This window comes from Chondrus crispus, genomic scaffold (assembly GCF_000350225.1).
Source record: "Chondrus crispus Stackhouse genomic scaffold, scaffold_131, whole genome shotgun sequence".
Lineage (NCBI taxonomy): Eukaryota > Rhodophyta > Florideophyceae > Gigartinales > Gigartinaceae > Chondrus > Chondrus crispus.
In genome coordinates, this window is record NW_005178996.1 from 106,423 (window position 1) to 131,914 (window position 25,492).

The 25,492-nt window shown below is 51.3% G+C and overlaps 1 protein-coding gene across 1 annotated transcript; it reads right to left on the reverse strand.

The window, feature by feature from the left end:
* Positions 1-22,241: 22,241 nt before the first annotated feature.
* On the reverse strand, positions 22,242-22,451 carry CHC_T00002249001 (hypothetical protein). Its single transcript, XM_005713201.1, has one exon. The coding sequence runs from the start codon at positions 22,449-22,451 to the stop codon at positions 22,242-22,244; it is 210 nt and encodes a 69-aa protein (XP_005713258.1).
* Positions 22,452-25,492: the final 3,041 nt, after the last annotated feature.

Consider the following 25,492-nt stretch of genomic DNA (forward strand, 5'->3'; position numbering starts at 1 on the left):
TCTACGGCGAACTGGAGGCTGCTCTCCAACTCCAGAAGGAAGCAAAGCAAGCCATGTTGAGAGATGCCGCAACAAAGACCAAAGACCTTGGCTACGACGATGAGGTCCCAGGGATACTCTTCGCAGGTCAGACCCGGTATGCCAAACACCCATCTCGTAATCGCTTCTTCAGAGGTTCAAGGGGTTTCAACACTCCGTCATCTAGACCGAGAACCAGTTTCGATCCACTTAGCATTCAAGGGTGTTTCAACTGTGAAGACAAAACACATACCATTCGAGACTGCCCGAGGCCGATAAACGCAGTTAAAGCCGCTGCTAACAAACTGGACTACTTTCGAAAAAGGAAACAGACTGGAGAACGTTCTGTACACCTCGTTCTTGCTCAATTATGTCAGCAACTCGACCAAGGATCTGCTTCCGGCGCCCGAGAAGAGGTCGAGGAGAAAGACATCCCAGAGAAGCAGACTGATCGTGAGATCTTTGAATGCATCTTGGAGGAGTCTAGCCAGTACGACGTTGACTGCACTTCCCCACGCCCTCTACATTCAAACGAGACTTTGTCTCAGGAAGAAGATTCCCTCCATCCATACTTCTCGCAGCAAGATAGAGAAGACTACGTATTCGTCGTGTACGAAGGGGATAACGCCTCCATATTCAAGTCTGATCATGTGTTCGGTACCGACAAGGACGTTCCCTTCCTAGGCGCATGTATCGATACGGGAGCACAAAAGTCTGTCATCGGAAAACAACAAACCCTGGCGTACTTCAGGCTTATCGGGGAGGAGTTCAGACCGCGCAAGCACGGGCATGACGTTAAGTTCAAGTTTGGAAACCGCCGCCACATCGGACTTGGTCGTATTGAGATAAGGATTCCCATCAATGGAACGCACGTTCTATGCCCGAACATCGAAGTGGTTGATGTAGACGTCCCGCTACTCCTCGGTCTAGACTTTCTCGACGAGTACAAGATGATCGTTGATGCGGCAAATGATTTACTCGAATCGAAGATCCGCGCTTGGTCATTCCCTTTAACGCGGAAACTGGGACATCTATATCTTGAATGGGACTACGGAACATTCTACACATCAGAGGAACTGTTGAAGCTGCACAAACACTTCTTTCATCCAGATTCAGGACGCCTCTACGCAATGCTAAAGCGGGCCGACAATGCGAGTACAACTCCATCTGATCTTAAAGAACTGGAGAGGGTCGCATCGGAGTGTGACGTTTGCCAGAGAAACATGGCCGCTCCGAGCAGATTCAGAACCGCTCTTCCGGCCGATGATGTCGTGTTCAATAGGTGCGTTTGTATGGACATTATGTTCCTCGAGGGGAAGGCAGTGTTGCATATGGTGGACAAGGACACTAAGTTCAGTGCAGCTGCTTTCCTCCCGAAACAGACTGTCGACGAGTTGTAGAGCACATACTTGTCGCACTGGGTCCTTCCCTACATCGGTCACGCGCTTGAGATACACGCAGATCAAGGCCCCCAGTTCCGCTCTCGCAGGTTCGCGTCCTACACGAGCATGGAGGGAGTTCAGCTTCGCTTATCGGGTGTCGAAAGCCACAACAGCCTAGGCGTCGGAGAGAGGTATCACCACTATCTGCGTCGTATTTTTCGCAAGATACGCGATGAGTTTCCTGATATACCAATGAAAGACGCATTAAGACTAGCTACAAAAGCCATGAATGATATCGCAGGACCAAAGGGTTTGGTACCAAGCCTTCTGGTGTTTGGAGTTATGCCAAGAATCCTTCTTCCAGGATCTGTCCAGCTACCTGGCCAAGTCCAGCGCATGAATGCCATGCAGGCAGCACGAAAGGATATGTCTAAAGAGGTTGCCCGTAGCCGACTTAGCACAGCGTTGAGATCAAATGTTCCGGCTGCCACCAACCGCGATATCAGCATAGGCTCTGAAGTGCTTGTCTTTAAAGAACCTCCCGTGAAGAAATGGGTTGGACCATTTCATGTGCTCGACGTGAGAGACAAGTCAGTGTTCATCAATTCCCAAGGACGTACAACACAAATGTCTATCGACAAAGTGAGGCCGTACTTGCGTCCAATGCATAACGAAAAGCCAAGCACTACGGAACCCAGTGAGTACAACCCGAGCAATAATACCATAAGCAATGGTCTGTCGCCAGCAGAGGCATCAAATGCATGGATAGAGTCCCTTCGCGATCCGTTACAGGATCTATTCTCATCACCGGCTGAGGACAACGCAATATCTCCTGACGAATTTTATATGGAGTTCGCCACATTCCTAACGGAGGTTATTGAATCATCCGATCCTCGATCTAAGAACGCTGCCTTCTTGTCAGCAATGAAAAAGGAAGTGAGAGGCTTAGAAGATCGCGGTGTTTGGGTTAGGATGTCAAAGAAGGACCTTCCGGAGAATGCAAATGTGCTAGGCGGTCGCTTCGTCCTCACATTGAAGAACGCTGGCTCTGAACGTGAGACCCCGAAAGCGCGCTTCGTTGCTCAAGGTTTCTCAGATAGGGAAAGGGACTACATAATCCACAATGTTACCTCACTAAGACAAAGCCCGGTTCGAGTGATTGCATCCTTTGCTGCGTCGAAAAGGTTTCGAATCTTCAGCCACGACGTCACCCAAGCATATACACAAAGTGATTGAGATGTTACCTGAAGATGCAACGTTCGAGCACTTTCGTAGCGCTCGTGCGGCATTAGCCTGGATCACCCACACGAGGCCAGACATCGCCTGCTACGTAAATAAAGCAGCACAAGTCACAGAGAAAGCCTTCGAAAGGGGGCATATCGAGGCATTCAATCGATGCATCAAGTACCTAAAAAGGGAGCCTTTACATTTGAGTTTCGATCCGCTAAATATCGAAACATTGCAGATTCGTGTCTATGCGGACGCCGCCCTTGGTACCAATTTGGATTGCAGCTCACAACTTGGGTACGTAATTATGCTATGCGATGCGAACAACTCCGCTCATATTATCGACTTCTCCAGCAAAAAATCAAGAAGAGTTGTCAGATCGATAATGGGAGGAGAGATATTTGCCTTGGCAGATGGTTTCGATCGTTCGTTTATGTTAAGGCATGACCTGGAGCGTATGTATGCCAGAAAGATCCCGCTGTACGTTTTAACCGACTCTAAACAAGTTTTCGACACCATTACAAAGGCATCCAAAACAACCGAACGAAGACTCCTCATCGATATCGCTGCTGCTCGTCAAGCCTACAATCGCCAGGAAATATCAAACATTGGTCTAGTTGCATCGGAAGACATGGTTGCAGATGGACTTACGAAGACGAATGCTGGGGCATCATTGATTAAGGTTTTAAGATCCGGCCACAATGCACTCAAGGTGAAACAGTGGATTATTAGAAATTAAGCTATCACCATGCCTGTCCTATCGAGTCTGTTTCAGCAACTATCGAATGTCAAAAACGTGACGTCAAATTGGAGTATCTTGTTCCACCTTTGAAGAAAGTGCCAGTGTGAAAACTGCAGAAGTTGATTGGCGCGTGGTTTTCTCCACGCGCTGTAAGGACAAGATACTCTAGTAATTTTCCTCTCTGTAGTGAATATATAAGTCCCCCCGATGATTCCGAGTAACGGGCGTCGGGGGATGGTAGAGGGAAGACACACACCGTACGTATCGAGTCTGTCATGATTCCCATGCACAGCTCACACACCTGTACCACGCACACACGTAGCACAGATGTAGCTCCCCAGGCAGCGCCGCCGCCACCGGCGCCGCTCCCCTTCTTAGTCGCACACGGTCCGTCTCCCTCAGTAAACTCGGTTATCGTTCCTTGCACCACAGGTTATGGTCCCGAATCGCAAACCCACCCTGCAACACGATCACAAACCGCTCCGCCGTTCGTCACAAAGACTAGCCAAGAGCACCACCACCCCGGGCACCCAACCCGCCCCCCTCCTCTACATACCCCCTCATTCGCCTCCGCACCCACGCGTCGAGCGCAGACCCAACGCCCAAGCTCCACACTCGCCTCCGCCCCATCGCGTCGAGCGCAGAATCAGCAGCCAAGCACCCCAATCGCCTCCGCCATCACGCGTCGAGCGCCGATCACCCACGTCGCCTCCGCCACCTCGCGTAGAGCGCAGACCCCCTCACCTAGCCCAACTCAACCACCAGCCTCCGCACGTCCGCGTCGAGTGCCGATCTGAGCCCCCGTCCACCCCAACGGCACAATCCCTTCCCTCATCCCCATCCACACACCCTACATCTCCCGCTACCATGGAGCACACCACTGACCACAACTCACCGGATCACCGCTCCCCCCATTTTTACGGCAAACTTCCGCCCCTCCACCCGTCCGGCAACAACTTCAACCTTTGGAATCAAGCTATTGAGGACACCTCTATCATCAATGATATACAGCACACGCTGGACACCAACTATACCCAGCCGCCCCCGGACACACCGGAACACAAACAATACGTCAAAGACTGCGCCACCATCCGCATGCTGATCACCAACAGCATCCCTCACGAAATCGCAGAAACAACTGACATCCCTTTCGACACCACGCCAGCTGCACTGTTGCAGGCCATTCAAGAACACTTCACAGACAGCTCCCCGACCACCCACCTTCTCCTACGTCAGGAAGCTGACCGACTCCTATTCACCACCGCACTATCTGTCGACGATTATATTAATCAACACCGATCCCTGCGCACTCGTATGCGACTGGCAAATTACCCCCACATCCGAACTGATGAAACCGTCACTGTAGACGCCATCATAAAAGGACTGGAGCACCACCCCACATTCAAGCACTTACCAGACACTTGGACTGAGACGGACTCAGTCCCCCAAACAATAATACAAGTGACGCAAAGACTCAAAGCAGTCCAAGCCCGCCACACCACCCGGTCACCCCCCAATCCACCTGACCCCCAGGGGCTCCGCACTACCGCATCACGCAAAGGTAGACAAGAGCCCTCCCCCCGACCCCGAGGTCGCCAGCGCGGACGAGGACCCCCACGCACACAGTGGTACAACACACCGTGGCTCCAACCACAACAACTGTACAACCCGTACCCACCCCCCCCGCCACAGTGGATAGCACCACATCAATGGCCCGCCCCCCCGCAACCCAACGCCACCCCACCTCAACCACGCACCCGCCGCCCCGCCAAAGCACAATTGGCAGCCACGGCAGACCCCCACCACAACGAAGACCCGAACGCCTTCCAAACCACAATGGACCAGGTTAATACCGACGGTATGACATACATTCTAGACTCAGGCGCAAGCCCGACCCATGTCACACAGGCAACTCCACCAATGCGCCCCCTCACCACGCGCATGACTACTAACACTGCCACCTCATCGACGTCGTCCGCCACCCACGCCGGCACAATCCAGATCACGACGAACAGGAATAAAGTCCTATCACTCCCGGCTATCGCCAACCCGGACATCAAAAAAAACCTCGTCTCTGTCAACGACATCGCCCGCCAATATGGAGCCGTCGTCTTCCGCCCCACCACCGCAACCATCATAAACACCAAAACACGCCCGCCCACAGTCATCGCCACAGCTACAGCACACAAAGGACTGTACTACTTGGACCCCCCACCCAACCCATGCCATGCACAAGCTGCCCGCACAACCCCAACCACAAGACACACACAAACAAAACCCACCCCCCGGACAACAGCTCGCGCCCGCAACAAAACCACCCCACACCCCTCCAAGGCAACCACCCCGCCCCCCAATTCCCACAGCAGACACGAAGCGCCGAGGCCTCTCACGAACCCCGCCCCGACCCCCCCGTCCAAACACGGTGAGGCACTAGAGTACGCATTCCATCATTGGCACATGGTACTAAACCATGTGCGACCTGCCACCATCCAAACCATGGCACGACAAGGACTGCTCCCCAACATCCCACCCTCCCTCGCACGTTACGCCCCACGTATCACGTGCTCAAGTTGTGCGCACGCCAAGCAACGACTTCGCCCACACAAGCCGACTGCCCACCACTACCCAACGGGCTTCTCACTTAGTAGTGATATATGTGGCCCGATTGCACCCCCCTCTCACCAGCAAAACAAATACATCCTAACGGTCCTCGACACAAAAACACGGTACCTCATTACCGACTTTCTGCCGAACCGTGCGCAAACACCACAACGCCTCGATTTCATCCTAAATGCAATCAACAAGCAAACGGGCCACCAACCCCGAATCATACGCACCGATAACGCACTCGAGTACCTCTCTGCCACAGCCATCCAAACATACACCAAGCACAACACAAGCCACTCTCCCACCATCCCCTACACCCCTCAAGAGAACAGCCTCGCAGAGAGGATCAACAGTACACTACTGAATGCAGCTCGAGCTGCTCTGCATCACAGTGAGCTCCCTCAACACCACTGGGAGGACGCAGTGCGAGATGCAACATTTAAATACAATCACACCATGCATCACAGCACACACGCCCTCCCCGCCACCCAATGGCACCAATCGGTGCCACAAATCACCCAATTTCACATCTTTGGACAATTAGGCACCACCCCTGACCCCCGCCAGCGCACCACCACCGTCTCCAAGCTGCACTCACGCTCCCGCACCGTACGGTACCTCTACCCCACCGACGATCGCCACATCATGGCACTGGACATCAACACGAGCAAAACTCACCGCATACGCACAGTAGACTTCCACCCCTACTTCCGCACACAAGACCCCAAAATGACCTCCGCCGCCGCCTTCAAGGCGCACACCCCCCACCGTACACCAGACGAGCTATCGGTCTCCACCCCTGCCCCCTTCAACCGCGGGCAAGCACGAAAATACCCCGATGCAGACCTCTGGTCCACCGCTCACAACCAGGAGCTCGATGCGCTCGACACAAAGCGTGTCATACAGTGGACACCCGACCACCTACTCCCGCGAAATACGCGCCTCATTCCCCTTACGATGGGGTACCGCTACAAGCGCGACAAAAACGGCAACGTCACGAAACGAAAAGCGCGCTGCGCGGCTCGAGGAGACACAATGCTGCCAAACGTTCATTACGATCCCGAACGTACTACAACCTACATGGCAGATAAGTCCTCGGTACGCCTGCTATTCGCCATTGCCGCAGCCCACAACCTCCTCATTGAACACATCGACATTGAGGCCGCGTACCTCCACGAGGACTTCGACCACAATGGGGAAAAGCCTGTATACGTCCGTCAGCACCCCCGCTTCGACGGAACGTACAAGCACAATGCAAAGGAGGTAAACTAATCAAGAACCTCTATGGCACCCCGCAAGCAGGATTTACATACCTGCAAGCCGTGTTCGGCCTCCTCACCAAGGATGGCTTTCACCAATCCGAGGCAGACACCTGCCTCTTCCACAAAATATCCCCCTCCTCGACCACATTCGTGGCGATCAGCATGGACGACTTTACCGTCACAGCGACCACACAAGCGCTGCTCGACGATTTCGCAAACCTGCTGACAAAGGCGTACACCATAAAGCGCCTCGGTGAACCCCGCACGCTGCTCGGATGGACAGTACAGCGCACCGCCAACGGCGCGCTGCACATATCCCAGCCCACCGCCACCGCATGCATCCTGCGAAAAGCAGAGATGCATATCGCCAACGGTAAGCCCACACCGTACCAGGACGGAATCCGCCTCCACGGACCCACGGACCAAGATGAGCCTCTTTCAAAACACCCCCAACTGAAAGAGTACCAACAAATACTCGGTGACCTGAGATACATCGCCGACTCCACGCGCCCAGACATTTACTTTGTCATCAACCGCCTGTCTGTCGCCGCCAAAGCCCCGACAACCCGGCACTGGAATGCCCTCAAACGCGTCCTCCGGTACCTCCGTCACACTCCCCAGCACGGGCTCCTCTTCCCCGCTGCTAACATCCCCCTTCAAGTCAGTAACACCGCTGACAAACCCATCTCCAACACCCCCCTGCTCACGTCATACTCGGACGCCGACCACGCGGCAGATGTCACCGACCGGAAATCAATATCTGGCATCGTCCACCTATACAATGGCACTCCGATCTGCTGGGCATCTATGAAACAGAGCATCACGGCCCTCTCCACGTGCGAGGCGGAATACATTGCCGCCACCGCCGCAGTGCAGCAAACTGCATGGCTTCGCCGGACCCTCCAAGATATCCGCATGCTCAGCCCCCACCCCACCCCCTTCTTCATGGACAACCAATCCGCCATTCGCGTCGCACGAAACACGGGACCGACCAAACGCCGCAAGTTCATTGATCTCCGGCACCATTTCTTGTCCCATCACGCACGCAACGGCAACATCGTCCTGAAGCACGTCCCGAGCGAAGACATGCTCGCGGATATATTCACGAAGCCGCTACGATCGGAGCCGTTCCGAAAGCTCACGGCGAAGCTCCAAATCGTCGCCGCCGCCCCCCCACCCCCCGCGCAGCACGACCACACAGCGACGGGGGGAGTGTCATGATTCCCATGTCCAATTTATGTCGCTATGCGGCCGTCCTGCGCCCTCTGTCATGATTCACTGTCATGATTCCCATGCACAGCTCACACACCTGTACCACGCACATACGTAGCACAGATGTAGCTCCCAAGGCAGCGCCGCCGCCACCGGCGCCGCTCCCCTTCTTAGTCGCACACGGTCCGTCTGCCTCAGTAAACTCGGGCATCGTTCCTTGCACCACAACCGCCAACACCAAAACATCTGTGCATCTCTCGTTAGATTTGTTGCCAGCGCTATACCATTTTATAACGAGCAGCTACTTGAGAATAGTATAAAAGGTAGGCGATCAGGTAACTACAGTAAAAACTCAAGCACGAACCCACAAGCCCAGCCGAACCTGTTTTACATTCTCACGCTGCAACCCGCAATAGACAGAATCGTCGAAGCGAAGTCGAAACAGCTTACGAAGTAATTTGATTGAGCTGAAGCGACGACGGCAGAGATATGGTTTACGACGGCATCTCATTGCAAGGGTGCATTGGAGAACATACGTCGTGACAAAGACAGCAACAAGAGCCAACTTGAGACTTCGCATGTGAACCACATTGTAGAGGCAAGCAACATCAATGTGCTGGATTTAGCTGCGGCCAATCATAAACGGCAACTCAAGTACGCGTTTTATAGAAAAATAATCAAGCTGTGATGACGTACCATTTCATACATGCATGGCGCTGTACTGTATTCATTGTGGGGCCTGCGTTCATAGAGTAATACCGTCGTAATGCCAAGTTATGTCTCGCTTAGGCGACAACTCACCAATCAGAAAAATTCGACCGAGCGAAACTATAGTGTTGTATCCATCAGCGACCTCTTAAAATATTTTATTTCCGACTCTTTTCGAAAAAGACCATATCTGACATTTTGTATGCATTGTGGTGTACGTGGTTACGCTGGCACGTCTGAGAAGACGAGTAGCGCACATTGCAGATGCCCCTCCTCTCATGATCTGTGGCTGTGGTGTACTCTACGATTCGGAAAATATTGCTTAATACCAGGTGTTTCGTCTTGGTACTGTTTGCCTTAGCTTCTTGGATGACGAAGAACTACAGCTGTGGTGAATCTTCATTTTCATGGCTTTGTTGGCGGAGTATCGCCACCATTTCAACAGCATTTTCCTTTAGTCATTAGAATGGGCCAGAGTATGGGGAGCGTTTTCGCACTCTGTACCTTACAAACACATGTTCCGCTACATACTTCCAGTTCATGTTGTTCCATCGACCTTTGAAGAAATGCCGTCTAATCCTCCATCGGGGCATGCGCTTCAAATTACACACAAGTTTTCAAGATCTAAAATCTGTTAATGCTGAGTTTGACCTGTGCTTGTGCAAGGCGAGACTGCGGGTCATCAAGATCGTCTTATTTCCGGCGACTGTGAATTTCTGACACACAGCACGAGGTTTTCTATGCTGCCACACTTTTCCGTACCATATGAAGCTCTAGTGTACAAACACATTAGTCTACGTTCCGCCCACGAACTTAGAACATGCTCTCGAACTACTTTTTATACAAATGAAGGAGGCTAGCGGTATTCAATACATATGCGCCCCGCATTTTCAAACAAAAGGTCAATTGCCCTCCACGAGAAAGATGGAAAGGAGCAAGTTTTAATTTGCTTGTGTTTCAAGCAAAAGGCACCAAATAATTCGGTTTCCCTCCCCCCTTTTGAAAGGGAGGGAAACCGAATTGTTGCTGAAATCAGCACGTACCCTATTCCTACAGTACATGATTTGTAAACATGGTATTCGTACAGTACAATCTCAGCATGATCATGCGGTACCCTGCAGGGGCGTTTTCTTCTGATGGGGAGAGGCATGATATTGTCGAAGGTCCAATACTGATGTGGTGACTTCCTCGCCCTCTTCTCGGGTATGGTGGCTGGTGTGTGTCGGTGGGGGCGTGCTGATTTTTGGCTTGGCGCTCCATGGTTCGTGCATGCACTGCCATGAGGCGTTGTGCAAGCGCTTGTATTGTTTCCGGGACGGTGCCGGTTTTCACCCATGTATCTTGGAGGTGTTTGTATGTTGTATGAGTTGAAAGTCCTTGTATCATGAGTTGGACTGTGACCGATTCGCCAGATTGGGAGTTGGAGTAGTTGGCCATTCGAATTAGTGTTCGAATTGCTCTGTGGCGTACAATGTACTCGTCAAGCGTGGTGTCGTGAGTCATTATTGTGTTCTCTGCTTCTTGGTTGAGGAGTAAGTGAGCCGTTGTTGTAGCATCTGTAAAGTAGTCATGAATTGTTTGTGCTATGTGGCCGGGGGAAGCATCAAGTGCTAGATCGGCTGTTGCAGCGAAGGTAGTCGGGATGGAGTTAGTGATAGCCATGCGCATGATTGTGCTGTTCCTTCTGTGTGTTTGGTACAGTGGGCTGCTCTCATCCGGGGTTGTGTATGTTGGATCCATTACATTTTCCATTCCTTGAATGATGGCCATGTCACTGAGTGCCTGCCTCCATGCAGGGAAGTTGTCCCCGTTGGGGTTGAGGGGGGGGCAGGCGGGCTTGGATCCTGTGATCGTGCTGCTGTGCTTCTTCGGGCGTTGCCATGGTGATGGCTGGTGTATCTCTCTCGGCTTGTGGGGCGGGAGTTTGGCCGCTCTCGACACTGGATCGTGAAGGCGCTTGGTGTGGGCTCTCGACGTGTGTTTGCGGAGGCGTGGCGGGGTTTCCTGGGACGTATTCTAAGCGGCTTGGGGTGGTGTTGCTCGGTTGGTTTTCTTGTCTGTGACGTGGTGATCGTCTTGGATGTCTTCCCGCGTTGGGGTGATCGTCTTGCAGCGGTTCTTGCGTCGGGTCCATAACCTGAGGTGCAGGAACGATACCTTCGTTTACTCTCTGATCCGGCTCCCTCTACACGAAGTACGGCGGCCGCTTGCCGTCGTAGGTGACACGATATCTGTGTGTGATGTGTACTACGTGTGTACGTGTATAGGTATTATCACACTGTTCAAGTCGTGAGTTTTAATACAGCATCTAAAAAAGGCAGATATATGAAGAATACCATATGTTCGCTTGAGTACCATTTGGACTCTCACTCTGCTTCTGGGGTGGCAGGTGAGGTGTCGACGAATCAGTTTGCGCTTCTGCCCAAGTATCCTATTCTTGTAGGGGACGGTGTCGCAATAGTGCTCCTGGCTTGCCCAGACGAAATCCCCCCGCCCCTCCTCTTGAGTGCATACACTAATTTCAGTTTGTAGGTGCCTTCTTCAAAGCTGAGCCTTGCGCAATACCTTGTAAGTGAAAACCATATTTTCGTATCATGGAAGTTGAACATGGAGAATCCCTTGTTCGATGCATCGCGCCAATCAGGAAATAGGAAACATAAAGACGGTGGCTTGACGTTGTTAAACAGGACATCTGAAGAATTAGAGGATGCTATTACAGTATACCACCAAGAGATTGCCATCGCGTGAGTGACGCGTAATGATGAGATGTATTATATTCGGGCTACTTGCATGTGCTCCATGCTATCCGCAAATCCCAGGGTATACCCTTCTCACTGGCTCAATGTGGGACGCATAGGATGTTATGATAAAATATGCGAATGCAGTCCGTATTCGGGGAAAATTGCCCTTATTTGGCAAACAAATTTGCTTTCCAAAGTGTGGCAGGGCCAAAGTGGGACGACGGCAGACGACATGTGTTGCACGCTTCATCTGTAATGGGAGAGTCCCAACAAAGCCGACGCTGCCGTGTGCTTTCGAATCCTCAACAACTCGCCTTCCTCAACATGCATCGCTGTTTTCAGGCTCTTGGCCATCGCGAGATTGGCAAGTCGTCGCTAACTATGTCGTCGAAAGGCGACACGGCTGACTGCGCTTTCAGATGTTTGTGAGGGTCAATGTTTTCTTTGTTTGAAGTATCATTCTCTACATTATCCTCCTGAATGTGACAACCGTCGGCCACGGGCGATTTTAGAATAGTCCGCCCATCCAAGCGAGCACAAACGGACTTCAAATTTCCAGCTGTCAAGAGGGCCGCTGAGTTTCCTGTTGCGAGGAATTGTCTCCTAGATTTCGTAGGTGTGCGGTTTTTTGGCAGGCATATTTTCTTTGTTAGAATGTTACGCAAGACATATTCCCTATTGAGAGCGACAGAAACCTCGGCTAAAGCATGAGGAGCAGAAAACTGACCGTCTGTAAGAGCATGAATATTTTTCATCAAACAGATTGCTGAAATTCGTCGCGAGATAGTGCTGCCGTCTGCGTCATGAAGCATCGCCAATCCCATCCCAGGAGATTCCCCTTGGTTTCTGTTCAATTTTCGAGTGCTGTTGTCATCCAGAAATGACATGAAGCGAAAATCCATGGGCCAGAGCCCAGCTTCCCTAAACGAGGCTCTGGCGATATCTGAGGTTAGAACTTTGTGACCAGCGACCGCCAGCTTAATTTCCACAGCCGTGTTGGCCCATGAGAAATGGCTCATGTTCAGCAATAAATCCCTTGTCCTACGTATTTCTTGTTGGAAAACTTTGTTAGTCTTTTGATCTCATGGTTGTAGCATATGGGTCGTGTTTGCCGGGAGCTTAACTGCCACAATATTGAGTCTCCTGCACGTTTCCGTCCACTCCACTCCCTCACGGGAGCTATGTCCATCTACGAGAAGCAGGATGTGTTCACCCTGCGGGGGACTGTTTTGCGCGCATGTCAACTAATGTGACACACAACACTGTTGATAATTTCACGGTCCATTGACCCGGCCTTTTTGACGCATAATGCTGTCTCTGGTGGGCACCAATGTTCCTCACAAAGTCAATGTGAGGATCCATCTGCGTGTTGGAAGTCATTTGAGCTAAGCCACTCGGTAGGCGAGCTGTCTGTTACGTGCGCGGAAGGAGCGTATGGCATCTGGAGAAGGAATGCTATTTGCAAATCCTGGACGGCCATCTGCTGCTGCACGCGCCATAACGGACGTCAATCCAACATTGTCTACAGCAAACCCACCTCGAGCGGCCACCAAAAGGCGGTCTACAATCAGCCACTCCTCCGCTGAATTGAGTATATTTCGTCTTCCCCGCGGGAACCGTTCAGGATCCATGAGTCGTTCCAGTGCTGCATGATCGCATGTCTTATGACTTTGACTTATTCGAAATGCAGTGCCTCGAGAGACGCCAGACATTTTCGCGACCTTCCGAATTGAATGGCCTTGCTGCACAAGTTTTAACGCCTTATCCCTTCTGCTGCGCTCCACTTTTCTCCCTTCTTGTCGCCGTCCGTCCCTTTGCGTTTGGACACGCATAGACGGAGGCATCGGGAAGGGATAGAAGGAGACCCTGGTGATTGAGACGCCTAAAGAGGCGATCTGATTAACTATGACGTCGGTGGGCTGATTGCAGTTGGCACGATCATATGCGAGAAAATATCCAGCGCGGCTACACGATAATTTCGGTGTCCCAATTTGAGCCGTGTCACAGATTGAGCCAGTGAGAAGGGTACTGCGCTACGTTGCATGATCCTAGTTGTATCTTGTGGTTCATTGTATATGACAGTGTGACGTTTGGCAGAGCAGTGCACTCGTGGTTTTCTGAGACATGATCGGCACTGGTCAATATGATGGATCTCCCTCTACTGTACTTACAGGAAGCAGAACTATCATCGCACTGAGATCGGGGATGCCACGCCGAGGAGAAGTGGGCATTGCTCCATTACTTTCCAATACATAGAACCCCTTTGTGCTCTTCTCCCAATGCGGGCAAATTGGTATACAGGACATAAGAGCATCACCACCGGTAGGTGATCAAATGACCAAACAAGAACACTTGGCACTTTTTTTCTAGAACTCAATTGGCTGGTGGGAATTTGGTGATTTGCTTCTTTGGTTATTTAATATTTCAAAAAGGACGGCCCCACCGTCAGAACCAAATACTGTGTAGTACGCTCTTACTGACCCTCGTACTCACCCGTGTCCCTGACGGACCGCAAGGACAGACTGTCAGCATTACAGTCTGTCACCAGCGGTACTTAGACCCACGAGACGGCGACGACGAGTAAAGACACCCCCATGAGGATTACGATGCATCAGGTTATGGCCCGCTTCGCACCACTACGACACACCATCAACTGAACGCAAACTGGATCGCGCTACACGCACTCGCAGCCGTCGAGCGTCTGCAAACAGACCAGCCGGAAAGACAGGCATCACAACCCGCCCCCGCCGCCCCCTTTCCGAATCCTCATCAACACCCAACCTCCTGCATCCAGCAGCCCTTCTCTACATCCCTCCTCCCAGGCAACAACGATCTCACACGCTCACCACCATGGACATTAAGGACATCCCCAAGCTCGACCGATCTAACTATGGACCATGGCTCCTGGCCATGAAATCCGCCGCCTACGCACAAGATGCAATCGAACATATCGAGGGCAATCCGCCCACCCCAGACGATGAGCAGGAACGAAAATCCTACCTCCACGCCAAGCACAAACTCTTAGGCAAAATGCTAGCCACAATACCAGCAGACATCATCAACCTCCTTCTTATGCCTGACGAGAACCCCACACCACATGACATCCTCGAGAAGCTCAAAGCCCATCTCGACACAACGAATGCGAGTGACCACCTGTACCTAAAACAACTAGCGGAACAGTGTCATATCGAACCAGGCCAATCAATCTATGAATACGTCCAACGCCATGAGACCATCAGGGCGCAAATGATCGCGGCTCGCTACCCCGACATCGCCAATCAGAGCAAAACAGTAGACTACATGATCGAAGGCCTCAAACACAACCCAACAACAGTGGACATCGGACTCCAGCTCCTGTCACTGCAACCCAAAGACGTGAAGGTCTTCGTGCACAAATACAATCGAATCGAAACATACCGTCAAGCCATCCAACCAAGCATCCCTTGGCCACAAGCAGCAGCCAGAACACGAGCGTACATACCAACCCACGGCCGCCGCCCCCAACCCCGGCAAATACGCCGACCCGCCACAAGACACCCCAACCCCTGCCGCCATCACATCTCAAAGGGCGTCAGGTACCCGCAGCACGCGGACAGCGAATGTCGAGACCAAACACATCCGCAGAATCAAAAAACAGCACGTCGGCGACCCGCCGCCAAGGCAAGAGCCATCCTCGAACCAGACGACGCGCATTACAGTGAGCTCAACATGGACGACACCGACACCGAACCCGACCACCACCAAGACGAGGCGGGTACGTTCATCCTGGACTCGGCAGCGCATCCCACGCACACATCCCGCCCCCTACCACACATGAAGCTCCTCGCCCATCCCACAAAATCCCTCACAGCAACTAACCAACCCACGAAATGCACCCACGCCGGCATCATTCAGACATATACCAATAAGGGATACCCACTACGCCTCAAAGCAGTACACAGCCCGAACATCCCATACACACTAGTATCTGTCCACGCTCTAGCATCACTAAAATGCACGGTCACCTTTGACACAAATACGGCACACATCAGGGACAGACAAAACAAAGTCATCGGCACGGCTCCATGGAATAAATCACTGCACGCCTATGCCTGGTCACCCAGAAAAAGCACCACCCGACACACAGCCAAAAGTGCACGCACCATGCCAACACGAGCCAACAACCGCACGACGACCAAGCAACCAACGGCCACAGCACAGGCCACCCCACCCCGATCAGCGACATAATCAGCACACCTATTGCCAAACCGCACACCCACCAAAACCCGATCGCCAAAAATACAACACTTCCACGACCCCAATCCACACACACCCAAACAACTGACAAAAACCACAGCAACCGCGTACGAGTGGCACCTCGCCCTCAACCACGCCCCGCCCAAAGCGCTCCAACGCATGGCACAGAAAGGAACCATCGCCAACCTCCCAGCCAGCCTCCAAGGCGCCCCCCCACCCATCAGCTGTTCCTCATGTGCGCACGCTCGACAATCCCCCCGCCCGCACCCAACCGCACACCACTCCCAACAAATCGCAGAGCAACTCAGCTCAGACACATGCGGCCCCATCACACCCCCGTCAACACACGGAAATGCACACATATTCACCTGCATAGACACGGCCAGCAGATACCTTGTCACCTACTACATTCGCAAGAGACAAGAAGTGAACGCCATAATACCGCAGTTGTTCCACACGTTGTCCCTACAAAACAAACTCCCCCAAGCGTACAGGACAGACAACGCTAAAGAATTCACATCGACGCACGCAAAAAGGACATATCAATCTCACGGCATACAGCACATAACCAACACCCCCCACCAGCCACAAGAAAATTCTATTGCCGAAAGAATCAACAAAACGCTGTTCACAAGTGCCAGAGCAGCACTCCATCACGCGTCACTACCACCCCAATTTTGGGAGGACGCAGTACGCGATGTTGTCTTCAAGTACAACATAATGAGACACAGCGCTACCAAAAAAAGCCCGTGGAGCCTCTGGCACGGCAGCCCAGCGCGCATGACACGCATCTTCGCCTTCGGGCAAATCGGAACGGCACCAATTCACGCACACAAAACCAAACTCCGAGCTCGCAGCGAACCCGTCCGATACATGTTCCCAACATCGGAAACGCACATCATGACCATCACGATAAACAGTGCGCGATACAGGGTCATCCGAGCGATCGACTTCAAACCATACTCACGACACCGGGACCCCACACACACGTCAACGCACGCATTCAAAACCAAACTGACAAGACCCAAACCGCCAGCACAAAGCAACAACAAGCACCGATACATACCACCACCACAAACCATCGACCAAACCACACCAGCGCCACGCCATGCCCACGCAGCACGGCAGTACCCGGACGCGGCAGAATGGGAGACCGCGCACAACGCTGAATTAGACATGCTGGACCAACAGACCACGATCAAATGGATACCGCCATCAGACGTGCCCCCGCACGAAAAACTCATACCCCTCACGATGACGTACAGATACAAACGTACACCAACAGGGAAAATAGCAAAACGAAAGGCACGCTGTTCCATACGAGGCGACCGCATGCAGCCAGGCAAACACTTCGACCCTAAACAAACGTCCACTTTCATGGCAGAGAAAACGTCAGTGCGCACAATCCTAGCAATCGCTGCATCACACAGATGGCCTCTACAGTACATGGACATCACGGCCGCCTACTTACACGAGACACATGACCCCCGCTTCCCCGTCTATGTGAGACAGCTCCCCCGATTCGACGGTAACCTCAAGCACGGCACCAAAGCGGGACAACTAGTAGGCAACCTATATGGCGGCCGATCCGCCGGCCACCGTTACACTGCCGGCCTTCAGAAACACCTCATCAAGCAAGGCTATCAGCAATGCGACAGCAACCCATGCTTATTCACCAAAACACACACAACGGGCACACTGCTGTTCGCTGTCAGCATGGACGAATTCCTCGTCACCGCTTCAAACCAAGCACTCATCGATGAACTACTCACCGCCCTCAAGCAAAAGTACAACATCAAAAATCTCGCATTCCCCCATACGTACCCTCGGTTGGCAAATAACACGCGACGCACAAGGCAGCATCCACATCTCGCAAGAACAGACCATAAGCATCATACTTGCGAAACACAACATGTCGGAATGCAATCCAAAAACAACCCCCGCGCCGCAAAACCCAAACAAGAACGTAGAAAACCATACGGCGCCCCTATCCCCCACGCTCGCCACCCACTACCGCTCCATTCTAGGAGACCTCCGGTATGTCGTCGACAGCACCCGCTACGACGCGTACCACACCACCAACCAGCTGACGCGACACAGCAAGCAACCGAGCCAAGCAAATTGGCACACGCTCAAATGGCTCCTCCGGTATCTCAAGGGCACCAAGAGCAAGGCCATCTCGTATCACGCTCGAGCCCCGATATGTCTGCGCACATACAGTGACGCAGATTATGCAAATGCCAAAAGCCGCAAGTCGCTCACGGGCATCATACACACTATCGGCCACTCCCCGATAGCCTGGACATCGGCGCCACAGACGTCGTAGCCCTGTCAACCTGCGAGGCTGAATACATCGCAGCCTCGCTCGCCGCCCAGCAGACGCTATGGCTTCGTCGGCTGCTTCGGGACATGAAGCACCCACAACAGCACCCCACGACAGTATCAATCGACAACCAATCGACCATACAAGTCGCGGAAAATTCCGCCCCCACGCGCAGAAGGAAGCTCATCGATGTCAGACACCACCACCTGCAACATCACATCCAAGGCGCCGCTATCACCGCGCAACACATCCCATCCGCGGGCAACCCAGCAGACATATTCACAAAAGCGCTCGGACCCATCCGCTTTCAAGAAATCTGCAACATCATCCAACCACATGAACCCCGCAGCCCCGACCCGAAAGCGCACCCCGGCACATCCTTCACGCGCACCCCTCAGCGTCCCCCGGGACTGACGGACCGCAACTCTCTTCATCAGACGCTGACAGGTGCGCGCGTGACCGACCGCAAGGACAGACTGTCAGCATTACAGTCTGTCACCAGCGATACTTAGACCCACGAGACGGCGACGACGAGTAAAGACACCCCCATGAGGATTACGATTCATCATACTGACCTTCGTACTCACCCGTGTCCCCTCCTACGAGGAGTCGCAGTGACGGACTCTGAAGACGTTAACGGAACCGAAGCTGAACGTGTTGGGGTCCCATAGATGGGAGGATCCAGGGAAGAGGGGGGTAGCGAGCCTGAAAAGGGGGAACTCATTTTGTCATCACCGAGCTTGCGCTTGATGACCAACAGGGGGGATACGGGCAAGCTTTTGAACTTCGCGACTAAATGTTTCAAATATTGGCTATTCCCGGAAACCCCAGGAAACATAAAGATTACATTTTACAGTCGTGTTGGTTGTGTAAGTAGGAAGCATTGCACTCGTGTTCTCTTCCGATAGAGAAGAAAAATAGCTTGAGAGTGAATGCTTCGACAACTTCGCGCAAAACGATCTCTCTCGGAGTTTCCGCCAGAACTTTTCCGCTCTGTCACAGAGTTTACTGCTGAACAGGTCCAACAATAGAAAACTGTATGGCGCCAGGATGCAGCATTGTACTTAAGATTTCGAGCTCACGTTGAGGTACATCTCAGGGAGAACGGTGTTCGGGATGAGGGGACATGGAAGAGGGCACATTAGACCTTTACAGCAAATGTTGAGTAATGCGCATGTGAACGGAACGTAATGCGTGGGTCTCGAAAGCCATAATGTCTCAACAGTGATGACTGTTAGGCTTGTGCGGTTTGTGTGACATTTGCTTACCGTTGACTGTTTCTAATCCACGCCCTAATTCGTTGCATTGATGCCGTATGTTGACGCCAACATTACTACCTCTGGGTCCCTGTCTCCCTCCATCCAATGCACTCAGATCATGCTCATTGAAAAGAAACAAATGTTCGCTGTAGAGCGAACCATGACGCCTATCAAGTCACCAAATCCTGCTTCTTCTTTCACTCTCTGCTAGTTTAGTTTGCCAAAGAAAGACATTAATAACTGCAGCTATTACTACATTATGGATTGAGTGCGAGCGCTTGCAAATTTTCCTCCTTCTGGAGTGAGTATCTATTGAGAGCGCCTTAAATAACTAATCTATGTTACTCGTCATGAGCACAAGCAATTAATAGGGGGGGTAATTTCATCCAGCGAAAAGCTCGTCATTGCCTCACCATCATGTGCTACAAAGGATAGCCTCATTGTTCGTTCCCAAATTGCATTAGAAACCGTAGACCGGAACTACGTTATCCTAGCTTCTTTGTTGGGATGTTGAATTCTCAGCATTTGCAAAGTTGCATGCATTCGTGCATCATGAGACTAAGCTACGGCTTAATCGTTACACTGTGCCTCAAATTGAGCAGATACGCTTCTATCGTCGGTGTCAATCAAACACTTCTTCGTCACCACTCAACTTCCACCCCGTTGGACGCAGTACTTGATTCAATATCTGACTTTTCTTCCAACATTCTCACCAACGACTTCTCATCATGCGCGATAGGAGTGATGCCATGACACCGCATCACCACTACCCATATACTGCTCGCCAAAAGAACAAGGATGACCCATGCTATTGGTATCAGCCACCAGAGTGTAACGTTCGTTACATTCTTGATTTCGCCCGGAACATCCTGCTTAATGCTAGTTGGCACACCATATGCAGCCCCGAACAGGGCCTCGATCGGGTCAATAGTATGAAACCTGTACAGAGTCGTCCATAACTGTATATCGTTTCTTTTCGCTCCCACCTTGCGACATTTTGCTTCTTGCGCCGTATTGTTATCAAGGCGGAAGCCATCTCGAGAAGGGCAATGCCATGAGACATCCCCATCATACACAATAGCTTCACAAGATTCAGGATCCAGTATTCCGGTGTTTGTATGCGGGCCTAGACAATTCATATCGATATCGTCGCATTGCACGATAGTAAAAAAAGATGGCAGAGTCTGGACCCGCTTACAATTCTTCAGTGTTCGTGTTATATTGACAAACTTCAACGCAAGGGTCTTAATGTACACTTCAGTTCTCACTCGCGGAAAACATTTTTCATCAAGAACTGAGGCAAACTCAATGTCCCCGTCTCCGTTGTACAAGCAGCGCTGTCGGATCTGTGTTATGCCAAACAAATAGTCAGGAATTTCGGGTGGGGGCATTTTTGGTAACGGACCTGGCCGGCGAATTGACACATCTCTTGAAGTGAACGCTTCCGTACGACCTTGAAGTCCGAAGTTGCTGACGCAGATGGCAGCTAACACAGAAACGCGAATCAGGACCAATGCCACGAGAGAGAATGATCGCCTCATTACGATGCCACCACCAACATGAGGAAGCGGAATTGAATGGAGGTGCAAGCCCTTGGACTTGGACAAGTGAAACTGATTCCACATACCGGCTAGGTCCGATGTTGTTTTCATGATCATTGCGACAAAGATGATGTCACAGATAAAGAAGTTCAGCAAGTTTGCGATTTCCGAGGCGAGAGGTAGTTCTGCAACAATCATTGCGTAACACTACTACTTCGAAGCAATGAAGAGGCGCAAGATAAAGTGTTTGCGACATCGAGGGGATCTCTTAGACATTGTTGCGGTATTATGTGTGATATCGAAATGGCCCTCTATTTATATTCTGGTGTTCTATTCCTATACTCGAAGGATATGTCAAAGCTCCTGCAATCGACGAGGTATTTGATGTGTTGTTGAGGTCCCCGTTTCTGAACGTATGACCCTCTCCGGAAAATTTTTGCGGTCATCATCGATCAATAGCACTTCGTATTTCCTATTTCCAAAGCCCCCAAAGCTCCTGCAAATAGGAAGCATTGTACTGTAGTGCACTAAGCACCAGCTTATTGTTCTCTATTCTAGTGAGAAATTTTTCGTTGCACTCACACCGATGACGTCACGCGGGGTCACGAGGCATTCGAATCATGAAGTCGTTTCGTCAGCTCTGCGAAGGGGAGGATCCAATTGGTTCCAAGATGCACCTGGCCTGCTCCAGTAGACATGCCACAGAACGGGTATAGCTCAGGTTACGGAAGCCCGACTGTAAGACTTGTCGGTGAGGATCAGAGCAACATCAACAGCGCTCCTCCTGCCTCCTGATAAAGTGGCAAACAACTGTCGGCAAACGGCAAGCAGTACATGACTTTTAACTCTCAGGGAACGTTGGCTTGCACGCCATAGGTACGAGACATGCTACAGTATCCATTGCTCCTCGTTGGAACTTCAGCAAAGGAAAGATGAAAAATACGACCGCTGTCAAACATTCGGCACAGTACTGAGGGCCTCCTTTAAGACAGCATGGACGGGCATGTTTGGACATGTATGGACGTCAGCGTGCACCTGATTGGTCCATTTAATACTTTTCTTAACAGTATGATGGCGCACACAAAGTTAATATAATGGAATCTGTCGCTACCAACGTGCCATACGAGAGCACACCATTGGCTGTCGCCTACCGCATAAGTGCGATTGAATTCAATCTTGATCCAATTTAGCATACATTAATATTCAATTTAATCATTTTATTGACGTCCCTGAATGCCAGTACACGGGGATCGCGATATAGTGCCTCCCTCTGTCAGTGGGCCGAAAACGGCACTATATCGAACCAGGCACTGTAAGATAATGAGATTTGCGGCTTTTTTGCAGCCACTTCCTTGCATCACTGCTCAGAAAGACCGTTCGCTTCCCTATCGATAGCCCGGTATGATGCACCCCTTGAGCCAATTTACGGATCACGGCGCGCTGACACAATACACTAAATTATTGGACATGTAATATTTTGAAAATCGCAAACATATACATCCAAACATGGCTGTCCATGCTGTCTTAAAGGAGGCCCTCAGGGCCTCCTTTAAGACAGCATGGCCCAATGGCAGTATGTCCCTCGCCGAGTACACTGTACCCTTTGGTACAGCACATTTCAGTATCACGTGCAACATGAGATTCGTTTTTAAGGTAATATATATATTCAGTTCAAGAGTCAAAAATACGGTTTGTTGATCCTGCAGGCGTGTGCCTTCACAGAGCGGTACTGTTCTTATTTGATCGTGCAAAACACGCAAAGCAAGTCGGTACTACAGTATCCAGCAAGAACACAAGGAAGTGAGCATGAACAAAGTGTGGTTTACCCAGGGATATAACTGTGAACCTAGGATTGCAAGAAAAAGTTATGTGTCATAGCATTAGGGCGAAGAGAGATGCCATGGCTGGTTGGGAATACAGTATCCAGATTCGAAATCAATCATCTCCTGACCCATTTACATGAACTCGCGATCCCTCGAAATTGCTTCCTTCCGGGAGGCCTGTAATGGCTCTTCAGAGACCATAGGGCCACCGCTGCCGCCCCTCCTTGGACAAAGCAACAAGTGCTGCACTGTTAGGGAGACAGGTGTACAGCTGTATTGAGAAAACGAATTCCTTGTTAAAGCTTTACTGTCTCCTCACTCTCTCTCTGCTCCATCTCCCTCCCCTTTCCTCCTCAGTGGAAATAGGGCGTCAATAGAAGCAGCACGGATTGTGCCTCGCTGTCAGGGGTGCGTGCCGTTCCCAGAACGGGTTGTTCACTTCTCCTCGTGGCTCATTTATTGTTGTTGTGTCTGCAGAAACGCATCCGTGGATATGCTGATGATGATCAAACTCATACAACAGGCAATGTACCGATGCCGCCTTAATTTGCGTTTAGAGGAGCTACAGTGCGCAATGGTACAGTACCTGTATGTGTGTAAATTTATTTCAATAGGTAGGGATGGCCGATGCTATATCATAGGACAGGCTTCACACTTGGGTAGGGCACGATAAGGCCGGCCCATGATAAGGCATGCGGGCGAGCGTGGCGGAGGCAACGCTTGACCAAATGGCGTATGTGTACTGTTATGATCCATCTAGACCACACGTGCACATTCTGTACACGAGTAAAGTTACCAGAGGTCGGATGCGACCGCTGGCTCAAGACCCTGTGCAAGGATCCTTCGTCCTCTCCCTCAGGCAGACGGAGGCATCGTTTTTGTCCCTACATACACCCTTACAATGGTGATTAAAGTGCTGGACAAAAATTCTAGAAGGAATGCATGGATATATGTCGCAGATGCCGACGAAGCCCGTCAGTGGAATTGAAGCGATATACAAGTGAATACTGTTAGTTCGAACTACAAAGCAGGCACCGGTTTTGATATACATGTGCAATTTAGTGCAAAACTGGGGAGGAAGAGAGACCACAAAGCCCGCTCTCTGCGCAGGCTTCTGTGCTCGCAAATTGATGAACACCCACATGACCAGAACGATTGTATTATGCCGCTTCTCCGCGCTATGGGTGTAACTTAAGTTACACCACGGACATGTTGATACGCTCCCCATGAATTACAAATGGCGAGCAGCTAACGATGCATCATTCTGCTGTAATCATAAACATGCATCGAGGAGTGGTCTTTTCAAGTCTTGGTTTTCGAAAAAGGCATTTTAAGATTTCGAAGCAAGCTATTACTGTACAGTATACAGTACGTTCGATCCTAATTAAATATCCACGTAAGAATTTTTCCTTTTACTGTACAGAGCTCATGAGTAGCAAGAGAGACGAAAGTACATCTGTACTGCAGCACTGTAAAGCGATGCATAAGAAACCCGGAACACTGTACAATTGTACACACTCTGTAGTCGTACCATGACATCAATACGTATTGCAGCACTGTATAGTGGTGCAAAAGGAATCCAGAAAGCCGCTCAAAGAGTTTCTCGAGAGTATCAACAGTTGAAGTGTGTACAGAGTGGGTCGCTCAATAGTGCCTACTTTAGTAGTGCTTCCCTCTATATAGTGCTATGGCTCACCCTCTGGCACAGGTTATCATATGCTCACACGTGTATCATCCGGCATGGTTCAGTACTCAAAGGATGAAGTTATTTAATTGTGTTATTGTCGTATCTTACACGTGTACATAGCACTCCCACCGTACTTAACACCGTCGTCGCTCATGCCCCCAGTAAAGACGACCCCAGGTCTTGAGTCTCTCCCACAGGTTATAGGCCCTTCCTTTTTTTTCCCGCTCCCACTGCCCACCCTCTCCATTCCCCCTTCATCCCCCCACAACCAACCGGCCCACGGCCGATCATCGCATCACACAACCGCCAAAACCGGCCCACGGCCGATCCGCACATCCCCCACACCAACTATTTCTTCTCCTGAGACTCCCCCCCTATCCCTGACCTATTACCCCCCCTTCAGGTCCCCAACCCCCACCAATCATCCACCCACCATGGCATCCCCGCCCACACCTGACGGTCCCCGTATTTCCGTCACTCAACTGACACTCACCAATTTCAACTATTGGCACAACAACCTGATCCTCGTAGCCTCCATCAACAATTGCGACGGCCACCTGGACAACAACCCTCCCCTCCCCACTAACGCAGAAGAAATCCGATCTCATACACGCCAGAAACGCTTTGGCCTTGCACTTATCTTCCACAGTCTGTCCGAAGAAGTTCGATCCCTCCTCTCTGACGAGGACCTCCTTCTCTCTCCTCAAGATTTATGCAACAGACT